This window comes from Urocitellus parryii, chromosome 11 (assembly GCF_045843805.1).
Source record: "Urocitellus parryii isolate mUroPar1 chromosome 11, mUroPar1.hap1, whole genome shotgun sequence".
Classification (NCBI taxonomy): Eukaryota; Metazoa; Chordata; class Mammalia; order Rodentia; family Sciuridae; genus Urocitellus; species Urocitellus parryii.
The window spans coordinates 24,469,829-24,491,324 of NC_135541.1; the positions used below are offsets into that span (position 1 = coordinate 24,469,829).

The window sequence follows — 21,496 nt, forward strand, 5'->3', positions numbered from 1 at the left end:
TATGCCAGTGAGCTTTTTCCTTTAGTCTTTTTATAAAATGAACACATATTAGATTTGCATCATATATATGTTTAATGCATACAAACTAAATGTTACAGTCTCGGTCATTACAACAAGGCAGGGAAGAACAACATAATATTTTTAATAGTGTGGAAAAGTCTTCCAGTTATTCCATTAGCTAAGTACATATAGTGAAATGGAGATGTAAACTAAATCTGCTATTCCCTTGCTTGCTATCTGTTCTGCATTCTTTTTATAATCTGGGGGAAATGGCTTCATGATGTTAAGATTTCCTTTACCATTTATTTATTTATTCATCCAGTGTATTGTTCCTATACACTGAATGGGCAAAGCAAGCTTTTAAGGAGCTTAATTCTCATTGAGATAGAAATGTAATGCATTATTTAGCAACTAGGGATGTGATTGACAATTGCTTCAACAAGATCTCCATTGATAAGTTATAACAAGTTAAAGAAGGAACAGAAAGTAACACTGTCCAAAAGAGACAGATAAATCTATCTAAAGAAAAATTGGAATTCTTTAGAATCTTTCTAGGGCTTGAAGGGTAATTTTGACAATTTGTAAAGTTTGCTTCTTCTTTGACCTTGTTCAGGACCTAACTTCTCCCAGCACCACAAGAAGAAAACAAAGTGGGGGAAGGGTGATTTCTATGTAATATGTGACTACTGTACTTGTTTTTCATGCTCCTTTGGAGCTAATTGAGGAGTCAGTAGAATAGCACAAGATTGAGAATACAGCCTTGGTTCATTTCTGGAACCCACTAATTTTGTGACCTTGGATAAGTAAGTTTTCTGTGCTACATTTTCTTGTATGTAAAGATTAAAATAATCGTTTTCATAGGATCATTGTGAAAATTAAATATCAGTGCTGAATAGATCTAATAATAAGTGGTATTCTGCCTTCATGGTAGTTGTACTACTCATTCTAGACTAGACCAGGAGAAAAATTACTAGTTGTTCCAGAGGCAAGGGTCCTTAATCTATTCTTTCCTTGACTTTCTGCTTCCAAGTCCTAGAACTAATTTACTGCAGAGCCATTGCCTTGGGAGAAACTAGCATTGGCCATCAAGAGTGTGACTATCCCAAATACCATTTACTTGTGTAGTATACACAGGCCCATTTACCAGGAGGTACAGCTGTTTCCTGAATATTGAGCTACTCGGTCTCTCATCTCATCTTGTGGACCAGTCCTGCTGTACCCATCAGCAGAGAAGTATTACTTCCAGAGTCTTCCGCAATATTGCAATACTGAGAAGTTGTTATATGGGGTTGAATTCTCACTTTTTGGGAACTGGTATGTGTCTGTAACAACCCTAGTTATGATGTAGTCTTAGAAATAGCTGTCCTCTCACTTTCACTGCTTGCCCCTTTGTAGAGCTTGTCACTCAGATATGCTTAATGCTGTCTCTCACCTTCAAGTAATCTGAACTTCTGGTCCTATTCAATATCCTGAAATTTAGGGGGAAAAAATCTTTTTAACATTAACACTGCAGGCTTGCTTCAGGATATTTCCTATGTGTTGGGGTTTATCCCAAGCTAGGTTTTCCTTATGGTCAGAATTTTATGTACTGTAGAATTTAAATGAATCCTTTCGACAGGTGTGCTTCAACATTGGCTCTGATTCAGTTTTCTTTTTAATTTTTTCTTTTAGGATTGCAGAACAGTTGCTGGGGTGATTGATCTAGGCACAATGGAGATATTTCCCATCTTCAGAGCTATGCAAAAGGGCCTCATTGACCAAGACACAGGCCTTGTGCTCCTGGAATTCCAGGTTATCATGTTTGGCCTCGTTGCCCCTGAGACCAGTGAAAAGCTCTCTCTGGAGGAGGGCTTGGCCAGAAACCTCATTAATCCCCAGATGTACCAACAGCTCCGGGAGCTAGAGGATGCAATATCCTTAATAAGCAGACTTACTGAGAGCAAAGGCTCTCTTTCTGTGATGGAAGCCATTGAAAAGAGAATAATCAGTGAGAGAGTTGGACTGAAAATTTTAGAAGCACACCTGGCCACTGGAGGTTTCAGTGTCTCCCCAAGTGAGAACTGTATTAACCTGGAAGAGGCTTTTCATCAAGGCCTCATTTCTACTTGGCTCCACTCAGTGTTAGAGTCTCACCTGAGATCATCCAAAAACCTGATAGACCCCAATACAGCTGAAAAAATCAGTTTACTAGATCTGATGCAGAGGTGTATTGTCCACCAGGAATCAGGGTTGAAATTACTGCCTGTCAAGCAATTGGCAGGGGGAATGGTGAGCTTGAAATCAGGCCGGAAAGTTAGTGTTTTCCGTGCAGTACAGGAAGGGCTAATAGATAGGCAGGTCACTGTCCGATTGCTAGAAGCTCAGCTCTTTGCTGGTGGCATCGTAGATCCAAGAACAGGACACAGACTTACAGTGGAAGAGGCTGTAAGACATAATTTGATTGACCAAGATATGGCCTGTGCTATTTTCATAAGGCAGCTTCAAACAGGAGGCATCATCAACACTGTCACAGGGCATAGAATGACAATAGATGAAGCACTGACCAATGATATGGTGTCTGCTAAGATTGCCCTTGTGATTCTGGAATCCCTCTGGTCATTCATGGGGTTTTTGTGGCCTGAATCTGGGGAGATCCTCCCAATTACAGATGCCCTAAAACAAGGTATTGTGTCTACTGAACTAGCACATAAAATCCTTAGTAACCGACAGCATATTAAGGCTCTGTTTCTGCCAGCAACCACAGAAATTTGGTCCTGGAAGAAAGTAATAGAAAATGGTGTCTTGGACAAAGATCTTGCCAATAACTTAAAATCAATTTGTATACCAGATGTGATGCCCCACATGCAATTAGTAGACTCTTCTGAACAAAACAAATTGAGCATTACTCCCGGAGCAGCACCTCTACCGTGCAGCAAGAGCCAATCTGGGGACATAGCAAGCCATGATGAGAAGCTGTTATTTCAACTAATGACTCACAGCTATATTAACGTGCAGAATGGACAAAGGCTGCTTCTGTTAGATCAAGAACTGCTGGAGACTCTGTCATCTATAGATGAACATAAAATAAGTCCTTCAGAAGTGTTTGGAGTTGGGGATCAGAAAGTAGACACTCCTGAGGAATTGCAAGAATCAGCTAATGGGAATATTACAGAAACTTTCAGTGATGGACTCACTCTGAGGCCGTGTGAATTCCAGTTTTCATCTCAGAATGAAGAATATCCCAACCAGGAAGATTATACTGAAGCAAAAGGCAGAAAGACCATTGTAGGAGGAAAATGTTCTTCTATAGAGAACTCTGAAAAGGATCTGTTTGTAGAACAAAAAATTATTAATGCAAATATTGACACTTTGAAGGTCACAAAAAAAGTCAATTTAGAGTTACAAAGGCAGTTGTTTGGTACTAAAAATGAAAACCAAACAGAAATATCTACCAGAGAAAATGTCAGCAGAGAACTCCTGATTGTACCTCCTAAGGAAGTGGAAGGTGGGCCCTTAGAGATTGACAGAGACCTTTCTTTTGAAACACCAGAGGAAGAATGGCAGACTCCCAGAAGTATTTTCTTTCCGTGTCAGAGAGAACAAGCAAAGGCACTTAAGACTAAATATACTTCAAGTGAAACTGGAAGACCTCTCCTAAAGTCCCAAAGCAAAAATTCACAAGTTCAGTCAGAGAAGTCTCTGGGTTTCAAATCAGAATTGAAGTGGGAAGATGATATGAATATTCATTCTTTGGAAAAAGATAAAGTGTTAAATAAATCACTTTTGACTAAGGGTGACCATAAACAAAGCCAAGAAGGACGTAGCATTGCAGACAGTAAGATGATGATGTTAGAGAAGACTGATACACAAGATAGTGGCAGGGCAATTTCCCTGTCATGCAGTTCTCCTTCAGAGCTGCTTGAAGAAACTACCTTAAATATATTATCTGCACAGCTACTAGATGGTGGTATCCTTCATGAAGAAACAGGACAGAAGCTCTTACTCAGTGAAGCAGTAGCTCAAGGTATCGTGCCCAGCCACACTGCTGTGAAACTTATGGGGAAACTGAACATGTTTCGGGGCTTCTTTGACTCTCAGACCTGCGAGTCTTTGACAACTGAAGAAGTGATCAATGAAGGTCTGATGGATGAGAAATTATTACATAATGTTCTCATGGCAGACAAAGTTATAAGTGGTGTCTTAGATCCCCGTACCCATACACTGTGCTCTGTAAAGGATGCCGTCACAGCTGGAATTCTTGATAAGGAAACAGCCACCAGGATTTTAGAGGGACAGGTGGTGACTGGTGGAATTGTTGACCTGAAACGAGGCAAGAAAGTTTCAGTAACTTTGGCCTCAAATCTTGACTTGGTGGACAGTGCTGACCAGACAGAGCTTATAAATTTGGAGAAGGCTTCTAAAGGCAGAGAAGCTGAAAAACTAGTTAGGGAGAAATTAATTGGTCTACAAATGGAAACAACAGGACTTATGGATCCTAACAACAAAGCCCCTTTAACAGTTGTGCAGTCCATTGACCAAGGTCTTTTGAAGAAAGAGGAGGCCATTTGTTTGTTGACAAAGCAAGTGGTAGATGGAGGTATCATTCACCATACCTCTGGGATGAGACTTTCTGTTGATAATGCCTTTAAACAGGGCTTGATTGATGAAGATCTAACTAAGCAACTCAAAAAAGTTGAAAACTTAAACCTCCATCACTTTTTTCATCCTGAAACAAAGGAAAGTGTTTCCCTCCATGAAGCCATAAAATTAAATCTAACTACCCCAGACTTGAAAAGAGAAATCCAAGAAAGTCAGGCCTTTAGTGAAAATCTTGTGGATCTTATTTCTGGCCAGAGATTGACTGTGGTAGAAGCTAACAAAGGAGGACTGTTAACTAATAAAGCAGTACTATCTTCAGTAATGATGCATGGGGTTGTTGATCCTGAGAATTACAGAATTGTTCCCTATTCAGAATTGATAAAGAAATGTAAGATTGATATTGAATCTGGACAGAGATATCTAGAAGTAATTCCCTTCTCAGACATTAAAGATGGGGTGAGTGACAAAGTGATTCCATTATCAGAAGCAGTTCAGCTTGGGAAAGTAGACTTTGCTTCTACACTGAAGGTTTTAGAAGCTCAGGCAAATACTGGTGGAATCATAGACACAGCCACAGGAGAAAGACTGACATTGGCATTAGCTATGGAACAGAAATTGGTGGACAAAAACATGGCCAGAATTATTGCATCTAACCAGATGTTAAATGGAGGAATTGTTGACATATTTAATGATAAGAGAGTGACTTTAAAGGAAGCTGTTGAGAAAAGATTTATCAGTCCTGAACTGGCAACGCTGATCCAAACAGATACTTTCAAGTCCAGTGATCACCAAGCTCATATGGAAAAGCAAAATCAAATTGAAGTATGTGAATTACAGACTGAATATCTAAGAAAGAAAATATTAATTTCTTATAATCAGACTGCTAAAATGAGTTGTGATAAAGGAGAAAGCAAAAGTGCCTTGCAAATTGAAAGTCAGTTTGCACGAGGGAAGGATAAAGTAAGAGATTCTGATGGGAAGCAGATAAAAGAGAGCAAGGAGATTTCATTAGAGCAGTTGGAGGACAAAGACCACGATAAATGGGGAGCTTCTGCAGATGCTAAAGGGTCTGCCAGCGTCTTGAGTCCTAGTAATCTTAAAGGTAAATCCCTAGACCAAGTTTCAGTGCCACATCCCCACTCAGCAGTTTCTGATTTTAGACTCAAAGAGGTGGCTAGAAATAACTTGGGAGAAAATACAAATGTAGAGCATGAAAAAGGAGTGACACACATAGAAACTGTAACTCATTTGAAGCAGCCTAACTCAGGTCTAGACGAGGCAGAAGCAAAAGAAAATCAAAGGGAAATGATTTGGGAAGTACAAGAATCAAATTGTAAAGCATCAGACAGATTGCTGAGTGAACAACCACTGAATATCAGAGTGACAAGTGAGAGAGAGAAGAGGGAGATGATTGTCGAAGAAAGTGTGAGGCCATGCAGACCAGCAGTTCTTTCAGAAGAAAAGTTGGATCAGAAAATGACCAGAAGTGAAAGGGAGAAAGAATCTGATAGAGAGACAGGGTTTTCTGTTACTTGTAAAACTGAAGACTCTTCTTCCCAAGTGACACCAAAAGGAATTTCTGTAAGAAATCAAGATACTTTGACATTCTTCAGCTCTGCACAAGTCAGTGAAGAGGAAGTGAAAAATGTAAACCTCTGCTTGACTTTAAAACCAGGAGAAATTTTACATCAAGAACTTACTAGTGGGGCCCAGAGTCATCCATTCTCTTTTATGACCCCAAGACCTGAAGGATTTCATTGCCAGGCATCAGTTATAAAAGCCCAAGTTACAGATACACCCCAAATTTCCAATACAAATAAGACCACCCAGGGAGCCTCCAGTCAGGAGACCAACTATTATCAAGATTCCTGTGTTACTTCAAAGACTACAGAAACCAAAGATCTGATTTTCCCATCTAAAGAATGTAAAGAAACATCATACCAAGAAGTACCTTTTGTTTCAAGAAAAGTTCTTAAATTTGAAGAAATTGTTCCCAAAGTAGATCCAGAAGAAGTCAGTTATCTAAAATCATCAGACAGAAAAGATCTTCATCATCAGAATAGCAAAGGTGATCATGAACACTATGGAACTCTCAAATCTAAAATGGCAACAACTCAAGAAACAAATGGAGAGAAATTTCTGGAAATGACAAACCCTATTTTTACAGATCCAGAAGCAGGGTCCTCTGAAGGCATACTGATTCAGGGAGGTCCCACAGTCTTGGTTACCCTTCTTCCAGAGAAACTACCCAAAGAGGTGTCCCAGAAAGAAAATACAGGGCAACAGGATTCTGTTATTAGTTCTACCACTTTGGAGACCAGTGAAGAAACAACACTGTCCCTACGATCATGTTCTACAGTGAAGGTGGATATGATACCACAGGAAAAACTCAGGGAGGGCCTTGGCAGTAAACCGACTCCCTTCACGGATATGCTTCGGGGAAAGGGAAGTGAAGGTGTAAATCCGGAGCCTCTCAGAGCAACTCAAGTAAGTCTCCCAGAGGCATGTTTGTATCTTTTTTTTTTTTTTAAGATATAACTAGTTTGATGTTAAATTCTTAACTGGATACAGAGTTCACAAATGTGTAGTTAATGTATGTATACATTTTAGGGCCCTAGTTTGTTCTCTAAAATATAACTTAGTGTATCATCATCTGTAATTTAGTTGTTGGTAAATTAGGCATTGGCTCTGATTGTCTTACATTTACAAGAATTTTTTGTTTTGTTTATTTTGTGGTACTGGAGATGGAGCCCAGGGCTTGCTAGGCCAATGCTCTATAACTGAGTTCCATCCCCAGCCCAAGAGCTCTAAGTTAGAAACTACCATTAGAACTAACTTGAAATATTAGGATGATGGTACATTAAATAGCATATAGCTTTTGGAAGTATTGCTAAAATGATGCTTGTCAATTGATAATTATGAGCTTTTACTTCTGAGGATATTGATAAAATTACTTTTGTCTGTTGATTTGAAATAACTCAGACAAAATAACATATTTCATTCTGTCTTATGTGTAGTAAAAATTGTTTTTTTCTATTTGTCGAACAAGAAATGCTGCCTGCTTTAAAAGTGGGAGTTAAAGGAGAATGACAGTACTGAGTTTTCCATTTGGTTCCACAGAATGTGTTTAACCGGCAACTCTGTTTAGAACATGATGAGAAGCTGGTATCCTATTTGTCTCTGCTACGCGACATTGAAATGAGGACCAAACAGATTCAACCTTTAGAGCTTAACCTGGTAGAACTACAGGATCTGCTGTGTCAGGCCAAGGTAGGTTCCCAGAGACTTCCACAAGCCACTGACTTCAAGGTAGTTGTCTCCATCTTCCTGGATTTCAAGGTTTAAAAGAAACTGCTTAGCACTCCATTCCAGGGCAAACAGTCTCAGTCCCTTGATAGATAATTGTGGCCTGGGTTTGAACAGATTAAGTAGAATTTATAATGGAGAGACTTAAATAGACTTTGGATAGGCATTTGCTATATACATGATCTTGGATTGAATGAAATGTTCAAAGGCAGAATGATTGGTCAAGAAATTGTTGTAGTAATTCAAGTAGGCAATGTTTAAATCTCTGTTATTTCCCAAAACTCCACCAAGAGATCAGGAGAATGCATTCTTTTTAAATACATAAACTTACAAGGAAAAAGAGCAAGAGAGAAAAAAGCGGCACTAGAATTTCAAAGTGAGAAAGCAGATGGATGAGGCAGTAACCACCTCAGCAAGTGGGAGAAAACCAGGACCTAACTGTGCAATGGAAGAAGCTAGGGTACAACTTAACTCACACAGCAGAACTCCCCATAACACCCCCCCTCTGTAGCACCAGAAAGCAGAGATGAATATGGATATGCAAAGAAAGTTGTAGGCAGTTTAAAGTCTAAGATGCAATTAGACCCTCATATTTCCAGGTTATTTCACTAGCCTAGCAAGTGTGCATGCCCTGCCTTAAGAGAAGAGGTTTATCCTCTGAAGAACGTAATCAGAGTGTCTCTAGACAAGGCACAAAGCCTCAATTGCAGGCAAGGATTCCATGCTGAGATCAGTAGGATCGACTGAAAGTTTGCATATTGACTCTTGAGCTTCATCTTCCTTCCCCTGATTTCTTTGACAGGCTTATGGGGAAAGACATGATGGTACAGATGAGAATGTTTTCCTAAGTGTCTAACCCAACCCCATGACCCTTAGTGAAGACTATAGTCAGCAGACCCACCTCTGCATGTAGTTTGTTGTCAGCTTTTTAAAGCATTACTCTCAAATGTGAGCATCCAGAAAGCTTCAAATAGAAAAGAAGCTGAAACAAGGGAATAAAAAACAGTCTTAGAGGAAATACAGACTATTCAGGAAGAAAAACATTTAAAAACATCATTCCTTAAAATACCAAAAAAAGGGAACAGATTGAAAAAATACAACCAGGTATCTCTAAGAACAGAGATCTAAGAATACTCTCATTAGTACAAGATAATTACATTCTTCACCTATTCCCAAGAATGTTTTCTTTTGAACTATATCAATTGTATTTATCTTCCTGCTAGGCAAACCAGTATTTATACTTAACTTTTGTTAGAAAATCTGATTTTCCATTTCAGAAATAAAGTCAACTATGTTTATATTTCAGGAATTTTGGTTGTTTTTTTTTTTTTTTTTTTTTAAATACTTGGGGGATTGAATCCTGGGGCTACCCTACCACTGAGCTATATCCTCAGCCCCTTTTATTATTTGACACAGGATCTTGCTGAGTTACTTAAGGTCTCACTAAATTGCTGAGGCTGGCCTCAAACTTGTAATCCTCCTGCCTCAGCCTCCTGAGTTACTGGGATTACAGGTGTGCACTGCCATGCCCAACAAGTTTCAGTTTTTTTGCTTTGTTTTCTTGTAATTAGTAATACATGACAGTAGAATGCATTTATGCACTTTGATATATCATACATAGATGGGATATAATTTCTCATTTTTCTGAGTGTACATGTTTGGTCATGAATTCAAATATATACATAAAGTAATGATGTCTGTTTCATTCTACTATTGTTCTTATCCCCATATCTCCTCCTCTCCCATCCCTTCCCTCTACCTAATCTAAGGTAACTCTATTATTCTGTATTGCCCCCACCCCTGCCTTATTGTGAATTAGCATCAACATATTAGAGAAAACATTTGGCCTTTGGTTTTTGGGGATTGGCTTATTTCGCTTAGCATGATATTCTCCAACTGGCAAATTTACTGGCAAATTCCATAATTTCATTTTTCTTTAAAGCTGAGTGATATTTCATTGAGTATATATACCACATTTTCTTTATCCATTCATCTATTAAAGGATATCTAGGTTGGTTCCATGGTTTAGCTATTGTGAATTGAGCTACTATAAATATTGATGTGGCTGTATTACTGTAGTATGCTAATTTTAAGTCCTTTGGGCGAGTTTCAGTTTTTGAACAACACCAGGAATCACTGGTCTCAGAAAAGACAAAGAAGAGACTTGAGGGAGAAGTGTCAGCAGTATTAATCAGTGCAGGGAGACTGAGTCTATTGCACATTAAAGAGAGAATTGAACACCTGAAAGTCATTGGTGACCTTGATCAGAATAGATTCAATGGAATGGTAAGATATAAACAAACAACATAAATGGGAGGTTGAAAGGTGGGAATAATTATTGTAGATCATTCCAGAAGCTTTGAACTGCAAGTAAGGAAAAAGAATAGGACCCAAGCTAGAGCAGATAGACTGACAGGAATATTTTGAATGGATTTTTGGATTGAGGAGAAAGAATCAGTTAAAACTAGGCATGGTAGTACAGGTTTATAATTCCAGTGACTCGGGAGGCTAAAATAGAAGGATCACAAATTTGAGGACAGCCTCAGCAACTTAGTGAGGCAGTGTCTCAAAATAAAAAAGGGTTGGGAATATAGTGGTAAAGTGCCCCTGGGTATAATCCCCTGTGCCAAAAGTGTGTGGGGGGGACCAATGGGAAAAAAGGAAAACATGAAGTTGGAGGAGAAAAGAAGTGATAACTGGTAGAATCAGGCCCCTAAAAACAGAAAGAAAGTTTTAAAAGGAAGAAAGAGTCACTCACTGAAATTGGAGGCTAAGAGTGATCATAGGACTGGAGTGACATTGAAGACAGAGAATGTGAAGGTTTACCAGTTCTCTCTAAGTATCCAGAGTGTGGCCTTGGTACAGTAACTAAAGGGGAAGTGAGGCAGTGCCCTGCAAAACTACCAGGCATGTCCACAGCTTATTGCTGGTTTCTCTGTTGAAGATTACAATATTATGGACTAGAAGAGTGGAAAGGTTGGTTTGAGTATTTTTCTGATCTTTGGTTTTGCCCTCTTGCAATTTAGAGTAGAGGAATCACCACTGTGATTGACTGACTTTGTAGTATACTAATTCTGCATACCAGCTTCCTGGGGAAAGATGTAGTGATAAAGGCAGCAATTTGTAGTGGAGGGAGCTGTGCTCTGAGTCAGGAAAAAATCCAAATCCTGGCTCTGCCAATTACCAGCTCCAGCTGGGTGACCTTGGCCCAAGAAAGTTCACATTGTAAAGTGCTGAGGCATCTCTTTTGTAAATCCAGAATAATAATATCTGTTCTGCCAACCTCATGAATTAGTGATCGTGAGAACCATAAGTGAACATAAAAAAAAATTTTCAAAGCCCTAAATTCTATCTAGACATGAGGCAAGAGAGGAGTGTGTTTGCAGCTAATTCTCAAATGGTAAGATTGCTAGTCTTGATTTTGGTAACTCCATTTTATTCCTTCAGGTATTAGATGAGGAGCTAAAGGATCTGTCTGCCTTGGTGAGTCAGGAATTGGAGTGTGTGAATCAGATTATCATCAGCCAGCCTCAAGAAGTCCCTGCTCAACTATTGAAGGCACTAGAGAAAGATGCCAAGAATCTTCAAAAGTCTCTCAGCTCTGTGAGTGACACTTGGAGTTCCAGACTGCTCCACCTCCAAAATGCCATGGAAATGAAAAAGGTAGGTCGTCATCATCTCCTCCTCCTCCTCCTCCTCCTCCTCCTCCTCCTCCTCCTCCTCCTCCTCCTCCTCCTCCTCCTTCTCCTTCTCTCTCTTTCTCTCTCTCTCTCCTCACAAAGACTAGACAATCCTGGAGAGTTTATAACCTGATTTGCTGTTTATTACTTAGGCTTCAGTGTTAAATCAGCACATGCAACTAGAAGGCAAACTTCGGGGTCTGAGAGCTTGGGTTGGCAATACCAGTCTTATTCTGAACAGCAAAAGATATGACAGTGAGACAGATATTGACAGCCTGAATCACTCTCTCCAAGAATATGAGGTAAGTTTTCTACCCATTCCCAAAAATGTTTTATTTTTTGTCCTTTGAGTTTTATCAGTTTTATTTCCTGCTAGGCAAACCACATCTTTTTTAGAAATAGTTTCAGAAATAGAGTCAACTATGTTTCATTTTTAAAGTTACCACATCCCTGTAGCTTCAGTGATTATGATCATTTCTCCTTTCATCTATCTCTGAGAGTCTGTAGGGTGAACTATTACCAGTTTTACCTCTTCTTTATAACTAACATCTAGAATCTGTCCCTTGTTTCTCTTTTGCCCAAGACCTAATCCTGGACACACACACACATATACCAATTTCAGGAGAATATTGATCAGTAACCTAGAGCATGAGTTGGCAGACTTTTTCTATAAAGGGTCAGACAATACATATTTCAGTTTTGCAGCACAGAGTTAGCCAGAGTGACATAGTTTGCTGACCCTCTGATCTAGGGAGATGTTTTTCTTCTTTTAAGTTACAAATTAATTGATTCCTTTTATCAGTCAGTGTGAGAAAAGACTGTGAGATACATCTAATCAGAGAGATTTCCCCCAATATTATTTTTTGTTGTTGTTGTTAAGATTTTATAAGATATTGTTCACATGAGTTTTTCAACCCATCTTAAAGAGAGATGTCCTTCTTTTGAAACTCTTTAGAAATTCAGAAGGAACTAGAGTTGTCCCCTCCTCCTTTTCTGTCCTTTCCTCTTTCCCCAATCTTAAGAAAAGCAGACATAAAGGTTTGTCCATGATCAACCTTACATATAACCTTTTTTTATCCTCCTTTTATCTTTCAAGAGTTACCCTGCCTCCTAGGTAGTATAATGGTGCATGCCTATAATCCCAGTGACTTGGGAGACTGAGGCAAGAGGATTGCACATTTGAGGTCAGCCTCAGCAACTTACTGAGACCCTGTCTCAAAATAAAAAGGACTAGGGATATAGAGCAACCCTGGGTTCAATCCCCAGAACAACAACAACAACAAAAAAAAGTTACCTGCCTTTTCTTTCATACCCTTTATCCAGAGATATCACTGGGGGAGAGAAAAGTGGACAGGCTTTATCTGTTCATTAAGATCTAATAAAGAAGCAGGGAATGAATTCCTATTATATTGAGATGTGAAAACAAATCTCATGCACTGGTACTCTCCCCTAGTTATAGGTTCTTCCAGTTCTCTTAGGAAGAGAATGGTAGTCAAGGTAGTTTCCTAAACCCATATGCCCACAGATGAAGAAAGCATTCTCTTATGATAAGTATCCAAGATGCCCTTCTGCCTGCTCTCTAGGATCAATAACTCTCAAGATTCAGTGTGATAGAGATAAAAACATCTTAAATGTTTTGATTGCATCCAATATAACAGTGAACAATCACTAAATGTTTGGGGGAAAATTGCATGTTTTTGATTATCTGAAAGCAGATGACTTTACTGTTTGGACAGTTTTTATTACTTTAAGGGAGTGAAAATAAGAAAGTCTGACTATAGGGCTGGGGATGTGGCTCAAGCGGTAGTGCGCTCACCTGGCATGCGTGTGGCCCGGGTTCGATCCTCAGCACCACATACCAACAAAGATGTTGTGTCCGCCGAGAACTAAGGAAAAAATAAATAAATGTTAAAATTCTCTCTCTCTGTCCCCCTCTCTCTCTCACTCTCTCTTTAAAAAAAAAAAAAAAAAGTCTGACTATAATCCTTAAAATATATAAACGGCATTGTTTAAAAATCAAATTTTATGGTTCTGGAGCGGTGGGGTGCTTGCCTACACATGTGAGGCACTGGGTTTGATTCTCAGCATCACATATAAATAAGTAAATAAAATTAAGTCTATTAACAACTAAAAATATTTTTTTAAAAAATCATATTTTAATGAATCACAAGTAAATTTTATTTTCTTTTAGTACTGGCCTATCAGTAACTCTCTGTTGACAAATCCAGATAGATATTTGAACCTAAGAAAGTACAATTAGATGCATCTTAGACTAGAAATTCATGTTATATATTCTAAAACCTTTTTTAAAATCATATGTATTTTGGATTAGTAGCAGTGTGATTCTGTAAGCATAAATAATTGATAGCTTAGTATTTGGAAATTAAGGTCCAATAAAGGAAACATGATTTATGAGGAGTTGGAAAGACAGAAAATGAGAGAGACTTCCAGTGCTAGTTTGACTATAGTGCCATTGTAAAAATAAAGGAAATTAACCTTTCTTTGATTCTTTTAAGTCTTTGATTTTCATAGAAGTATAGAAGTTGTATTTATTTATTTGTTTTTCCCTTTTCCTGCTTGCCTTAGGATTTGAAACAGCTCATAGCTGAAAGGAAATCTCAGCTGGATGCTCTTGCTTTTGATATTCAGTTCTTTATCTCGGAGCATGCACAGGACTTGTCCTCTCAGCAGAATCGACAGATGCTGAGGCTTTTGAATGAACTGCAGAGGTCCTTTCAGGATCTTATGGAACATACTACAGTGCAGACGAATGCCTTGCAGGGCCATCTTCACCAAATGCAGCAGGAAACCTGGGTTAAGGTCAGACTGAACCAGCAGCTGGGCTCAGCTTGTCTTTTGGGATGTCCTCTGTTTTGGGGTTTTCTGGCCAGCCTCCATATATCAATGATTGCAGGAGCCTGGAGTTAGCAATTTTGAAATTTCTTGTCATTCAGGCCTATTTGGTTCTGATTGAGGAGTCAGCTGTTCCAGCTGTTTTCTTACCACATTTTTGGTTTTGTGTGTATGAGAGAATTTATGTGTTTATGTGTGATTTCATGTGCAAGTGTTCTCATTTTACTGAGATGCTACTGTCACTGTGACTCATTGTCTCTGACTTTCCAATAAAAATCACATAGCTAGCCCTTTCTCTCCATTACTTTCACCTTCATCATTCTTTTGAGGGCTCTGAAAAATATACAAAGACTCTGAGCTCTTAAGAAGAATGGTTCTGAAAATCAGTTTTATTCTAGGGCTTTCCATATGATTTCACAATAGATTTCTTTTACTATTTTCAAACAGCTGATAAGGACATTTTTATCAGAATATTAATTTTTTAGCTTTTTTCAGAGTGTTAATTTTTTTAAGCACTTTTGAATTATTGTTTTCTGGTGCCTTTACTCATGCTAAAGTGCCCAATGCTTATTTAGTCAATCATGGGAAATAGTGTGTTTTAAAAAGAAAAAATCTAACCACACTACTATCTGCCATTCAAATCCTCTTCTTGTAAAGTTCAAACTCATCATAGTTTCATTAGTAGTAACATTATAACCTTCAAATACCTCAAATAGTGTGTTTATGATTTTTCTTTTTTGATACTGAGGATTGAACCCAGGAACGCTCTACCATTGAGGTACATCCACAGCCCTTTTTAGTTTGTTTGTGTGTGTGTTTGTTTTTGAGACAAAGTCTCACTAAGGGCCTCACTAAGGTGCTGAGGCTGGCCTCAAACTTGTGATGATCCTACCTCAGCCTCCTAAGTTACTAGAATTACAGGCATACACCACCACATCCAGCTGTTTATGGTATTGCTACTGCTTGAGTAATAAGTTGGGATATAGCAAGGTGATATTAGAATTGTCATTATAATCAGAAATTGTATCTCAGGGGCTCTGTTTTAAAATATTGTGCAAAATGTAATTGAGCTTTTGAGTCAGACTTAAAAGAAATTAGGTTAATCAGTGCCATATATTCCCAACTACTGCTTAGTTGTTTAAACTATATTGAGATTGAAATAAAATCCTAATGAAATGCTTATGGTTACCTCCTAAACCTGAACATGTGCAATGCCCTCCCGTAGTAATTTATATAGCATGGTGTAGCATGTGGTAATTAATGAAGTAATTGGTCTGATCCACTTTAAGACCAAGCTCAGGTTCAGATAGGCCTATGATAGAACTGCATGTGAACATTCTCCCAGAGCATGAAATTAATTACACATTGTCTATTAACCTTGTTATTGTCAGAAATGCTCTGCTTCTTTCTATATTTGCCCTGAATGCGTGTGTATGTCTCTGTGTTAACTTGTTTGCTTTGCTTTTTTCAGATTCAGTCTGCACCCATCCTAACCCATGAAGATCCCGTTTTACAGCTGAAGAGCTCTTAGGAGTTCTCTTCCAGAGCCCTTCTATTTGTCTTAAAGAGGGGGAGAGAGGGCCAATTTGGGCACCTGTTTGTAAGTGCAGGTGACTAAAATGCCATCAGAAGGCAGAAACTGGTGGAAAGTGGTTTTAGAAGGATGGTCAGTAAAACACATCATGCTCAATTGCTCAATCAGGTGCTTCAGTGTTGTGCAGCTGAGATGCGATCTGGGGAAAGGATCAGGCACAGAAACATATACCTTCTCTCTCCTAGGGCCTGGCTTTTTACCTGTGATAACCAGTGTAGACATCTAAAGGACTGAACTAGTTGCTATTTTGGGGAAGTTTCTTTCTCAAAATAGTTAAATTAAGTTCCTTATGCTTGACATCCAATCATTCTATTTAATGGGTCTCTACAGTTCTGAGACATTTGATTTATAAAGTCATCTTTATTATTAAGAAGCTAAATTAGCTTATGAATTATCCAGGTCCTTTATTTTTCTTTCAATTCTAATTCTTGTACTTTTCCATGTTTAGACTTCATATATAGCAAATCCTCTAGTTCCAGAGGAGGAATGGGTCAGAATCACTCATTTATTATCATCACCATTGTCAGGTTTGGATTTCAATATTCTCAATTTCCAAAGATAAGAATTGAATTCTGGCAAAGGATCTTCCTATTCCAAATCTGAACTGAAAAGCACCTCTGTCAACTTGACCACTGGCCCAGATCAACACTGCCCAAATGAGGGGAGCTTCCTGAATATGATTTCTGTGCCTTTTCCCATTCTAGTCTTTCATCAACTTTTCCATCCTTGATCTATAACCTTCCTATTTTGCATTTCAGGGAATGGCATTTGTAAAATGGGAGTTATTAATTGTCTCTTGACTCCTTTGCATTTTAATTAGACTCTGCAGAAACAGCAAAGTACCTGTCATCAGAAACTGGAGGATCTTTGCAGTTGGGTAAAACAGGCAGAAAGGGCACTGTTGAGCCACCAAGGCAGTGCCTCCTGGCAAGATCTTTCTACTTTGCAGAAGAACCAAAGAGATTTGAAGGTCAGTGTGATTTCTGTTTTTTTTTTTTTTTTTTTTTAATTTCTTCAACAAATGTTTAAAAAGGCTTGCTATGTGCCGGGAACAGTACTAGTGTCAGCATCAATGTTGAACAAACATCATGAAGCTCACAGGCTGGTGGGGAAAACAAAACAGTTACACAGATTATCACAAAAATGAACATCTAATTATTAACTGTTGAATGCAAAAAGGTACCAAACAGACCCAGTCTAGTCTAGAGTATAAAAGATTACCTTGATGAAATATCACTTAAACTGAGCAGTAAAAGACATGTAGGGTTAAGTTTATGAGGGGATGAGAGGAAGAAAACCTACTGGCAGAGGCTTATACATCAGTCTTAAAGTGTGAGTGGGGTTGAACACAACATATTCAAAACTGAAAGACAGCTAGTTCAGCTGGGCTGCAGAGAACAAAAGGTGGCTTTCCAGACACAGTGGCACATGCCTGTAATCCTGTGACTCAGGAAGGTAAAGCTGGAGGATCACAAGATCAAGTCTAGTCTCAGCAATTTAGCAAAAGCCTCTTTCAAAATAAAAAATAAAAATATAAAAGGATGGGGGATGGGCACAGTGACACATGCCTGTAATTCCAGCAGCTTGAAAAACTGAGGCAGGAGGGTTGGAAGTTCAAAACCAGCCTCAGCATCTTAGCAAGGCCTTTACACAACTTAGTGAGATCCTCTCTATAAATAAAAAGACAAAAAGTACTGGGGGGATAGGATTGTGGCTCAGTGATAGAGCCCTTGCCTAGCACATGTGAGGCCCTGGGTTCAATCCTTAACACCACACAATAAATAAAGATACTGTGTCCAACTAAAAAATAAATATTAAAAAAAAAATTGGGGGGATGTGGCTCAGATATTAAGCCCTTGTGTTCGATCCCTAGTACCATTAAAAAAAAAAAAAGACTGGGATATAGATCATACAGCTTAAAAAAAAAGAATGAAGAAAAGGACACTTAGTGAAAAATTAGGTGGGATCCATAAGGCCAGAGTGATAACCAAGAGAGTACAATAGTCCCCCCATCTTGGGAGATATGTTTAAAGATCCAGTGAATGCCTAAAACTTCAAATTGTAGGTAACCATACATACTATGTTTTTCTTGTATATACATACTTAAGACAAAGTAGATGCAGCAATAGATTAATACCAATAATTAACAATAAAATAGAACATGTGTAACAATGCACTGGGATAAAGAGCATTACTACTCTTGTGCTTTGGGGCCATTATGTAAAATGAACCTTCTGGAAATATAAACACTATAACACCAGAACAGGTGATGTGATAACCAAGGTGGCTACTAAGTATATAACAGATGGCTCATGTGTACAACATGGATGCACTGAATGAAGGGATGATTCACATCCCAGGCTGGATAGAGAAGACATTGTAATTTTATCACATTACTCAGAATGGTATATAATTTAAAACTTATGAATGAATTGCTTATTTCTGGAACTTGCATAGATTTTTTTTATGGGGGGGGGAGTGGCGCACTTGACCACAACTAACAGAAAGCTCAGAAATTGAAACAGTGGAGAAGGAGGCCTACTGTATAAAAAAATACAACAAGCCTTAACTGTTAGAATCGTGCTAAGTAGCATGATTAGCATCATCACTTTGAGGATAATTCATTGCAAAATGAAGATCTCTGCTATTCAGCATATTTATGGGCAATCTCCTTTTTGTCTGCACTAAGTATTTGCTTAGAAAATTAAATTTAAAAAAATTTTCACATTTGCTTAAGGTATAAAGCTTATATAAATTATGGTCAGGGACTATATGTAGATATGTCATCCTAGCCATTCCATCTTAGTACTTTTAGAGGACTTGCAAGTACTAAAGTTGAAGGCTCTGCCATTCCTGTGTTAAGGATTTACAGGATGATATTCAGAATCATGCCACCTCATTTACCACTGTTGTCAAAGACATCGAAGGGTTCCTGGAAGAGAATCATACCAAACTGAGCTCCCAGGAGTTGACAGCTCTTCGGGAAAAACTTCATCAGGCGAGGGAACAATATGAGGCTCTCCAGGAACGGACACGGGTGGCCCAGAAGGAGCTGGAGCAAGCAGTGACCTCAGCTGTACAGCAGGAGACTGAAAAGGTACCCTGATTGCTGTGATGTTTAATGTTTTTCCAGATGAAAATTTTGTGCCTACATAAAAGATGAGAGACCTAGGTATGGTGGCACACACCATAATCCTGGCTTTTCAGGAGACTGGCAAGATCTAGGTCAGGCTTGGCAATTTAGACCCTGCCTCAAAATAAAATATAAAAATGGCTGCAGGGCATAACTCAGTGGTAGATCACCCCTGGTTCAATCCTCAGTACTGTTTTTAAAAAAAAAAGATGAGGGGAAACTGCCTTCAGACAACTTAGAGTCATAAAAAGGGGCTGCTTCAGAAGTTGGTCTGTGAGCCAGTCTTTCTTTTTAAAAGAAACATCTAGAAGGATTTCAGAGCAGAAAAGGTTAATAAAAACTGTATATTCCCAAAAAAAAGAGAGAGAGAGAAAGAAACAAACAAAAAAACTTGCTATCTGTATTCTGGCTAAATGAAAGAATTTAGGGTATCATCAAAGGAGGAAAAAACAAAGAGTATGTTTCTAACAAGAATCTAGACTGGTGAACTAAGATATTAAAGGGAAATAACTATGGAGTTCTAGGCCACAAGCTATTCCCAGGCTGCCTCTGTAGTTATTATGTGAATTGTGGTGGCAGGAAAAATCACACAGAGGGTAAAGTCTCGAGTGGTCTTCTGTCTCCCACTTAACGCTGGCAGATAGATTGACTCCTTCATTCAGCCTTGTACTCTGACACTAATGAGGGATCAGGAAACATGGAAATTAGAAATAAGTTACCTGAAGATAAATTTTGAAATATATAACTTGGCTAACCTACTTAATTAATTAAAATATTTAAAGAGCCAGTAAATGGAATTTGAGAGGCAAATTTAAAAACTAACTATTCTGTTTGGCTGAGATAAAAATGGGAGAAGTCTGCTTTTCCTTTCAGGAAGAGCAGCCAGATTATTGGAAGTGACCCTGCTATTTCTTATTCTACCAAGCCATTGTACAACTTCTGCATACATAGGAAGAATTCTGTGAAACCTTGCTGGGGTGGCAAGACTAAATGATCTCTTAAGGACTTTAAATCTTGGAGTTCCCCCTAACTTTTTTTTTCTTTAATAATAAGATACAGATGCAATCTAGAGATTGTTTTAAATAATTATTCTCAACAGATTGTAGAAGATAGTAGTAATTCATTTTTTTATATACCCAGAATTAGAGTGTCTCTTTTTCTTTAGTATAACCCCCATATACCTTTACTTATCTGTGTTTTTATATTTGAGTATCTAAGGCCTTGTCACTGGACTACTTCTATGACTTTTAGAGTAAAGCAGCAAAAGAACTGGCTGAGAATAGGAGTAAGATTGATGCTCTCTTGGATTGGATGACATCTGTGGGACCATCTGGTGGACAGCCACAGACTAGTCTTTCAGGAATGGAGCAACTCTCTAGAGCTGGCCTGGAGAAAGGAGCCTTGGATACCACTGATGGTTACATGGGGGTAAACCAAGCCCCAGAGAAATTGGACAGGCAATGTGAGAAGATGAAGGTGAGGATGTTAGCTTGTCTTCACTATGCCAGAGGAATCTTTTCTGCCTTGGTGAAGGTATCACAATCTCCTTGCCCCTGAATCCAGTGTCTTCTTTCTTTGATGTCTCAGTAGCTTTTTTTTTCTTTTTCTTTTTTTTCCTCAGTAGCTTTGATACTGTTGGCTGTTCCTCTTGAAATAATTTCTCCCTTGGTTTCCACAGCACTACTCTGCCTAATCATTCTGTTTTTTTCACTCTGTCTAGCTTTTGAAACAGTTATGCTTATAGGTAAATCCCAGGCCTTGTTCTCCTCTTTCAGAATATACTTTGCTTGGATAGTCGGTAACATTATAATTACCATTATTGAGAACTGATAACAGTTCTGCTACCAGTTCTCAATAATGTGTATATTTCTCTCCACTTCTGATGCCAGACCAGAGCTTCAAACAAATATATAAATCCATCTGCCTCTTTAAGGAAGACTGAGACCACAATCACCTCAACCTAAAAATTAATTGTATTTCCCTTCCTATATTCCCACTTAATTGCCTGAATTAAACATCATCCTGGATTTACGTCTCTCATTCTCCTGTATCAAGTCCCATACTTCCTGTCTCTTTCAAAGTTATCCAAAATGGCTTCATCTCCATTGAGATATTTCTAGTTTAGACGACTATCAACTTTCCCTTGTATTCTTTTAGCAGCTTCTGCTGGTCTCCTTGCCTCTTGACTTTTACCCTTCACACCATTCCCTATACTTTCTAAAATGCTATATCCCTGATTAACCCTTTTAATGGTCCCAAGATTAACTACAAATTCTTTAACATGCCTTACTGTTCCTAGTATCTCCTTCCCCAGGATCTGTTCCTATTTTGTGTTTTAAAACAAAGCAAAAC

General features: G+C 38.5%; 1 protein-coding gene across 1 annotated transcript in view; it reads left to right on the top strand.

Moving 5' to 3' along the window:
• Macf1 (microtubule actin crosslinking factor 1) overlaps window positions 1–21,496 on the top strand; it is a 327,009-nt gene that overhangs the window by 191,392 nt on the left and 114,121 nt on the right. Inside the window, exons 37-44 of the mRNA XM_077791438.1 lie at window positions 1,672–7,065; window positions 7,699–7,848; window positions 11,332–11,547; window positions 11,717–11,866; window positions 14,151–14,384; window positions 16,832–16,981; window positions 18,875–19,108; window positions 20,396–20,620. Of these exons, the coding sequence (XP_077647564.1) occupies window positions 1,672–7,065; window positions 7,699–7,848; window positions 11,332–11,547; window positions 11,717–11,866; window positions 14,151–14,384; window positions 16,832–16,981; window positions 18,875–19,108; window positions 20,396–20,620 (6,753 nt within the window). The remainder of the gene's footprint in view (window positions 1–1,671; window positions 7,066–7,698; window positions 7,849–11,331; window positions 11,548–11,716; window positions 11,867–14,150; window positions 14,385–16,831; window positions 16,982–18,874; window positions 19,109–20,395; window positions 20,621–21,496) is intronic.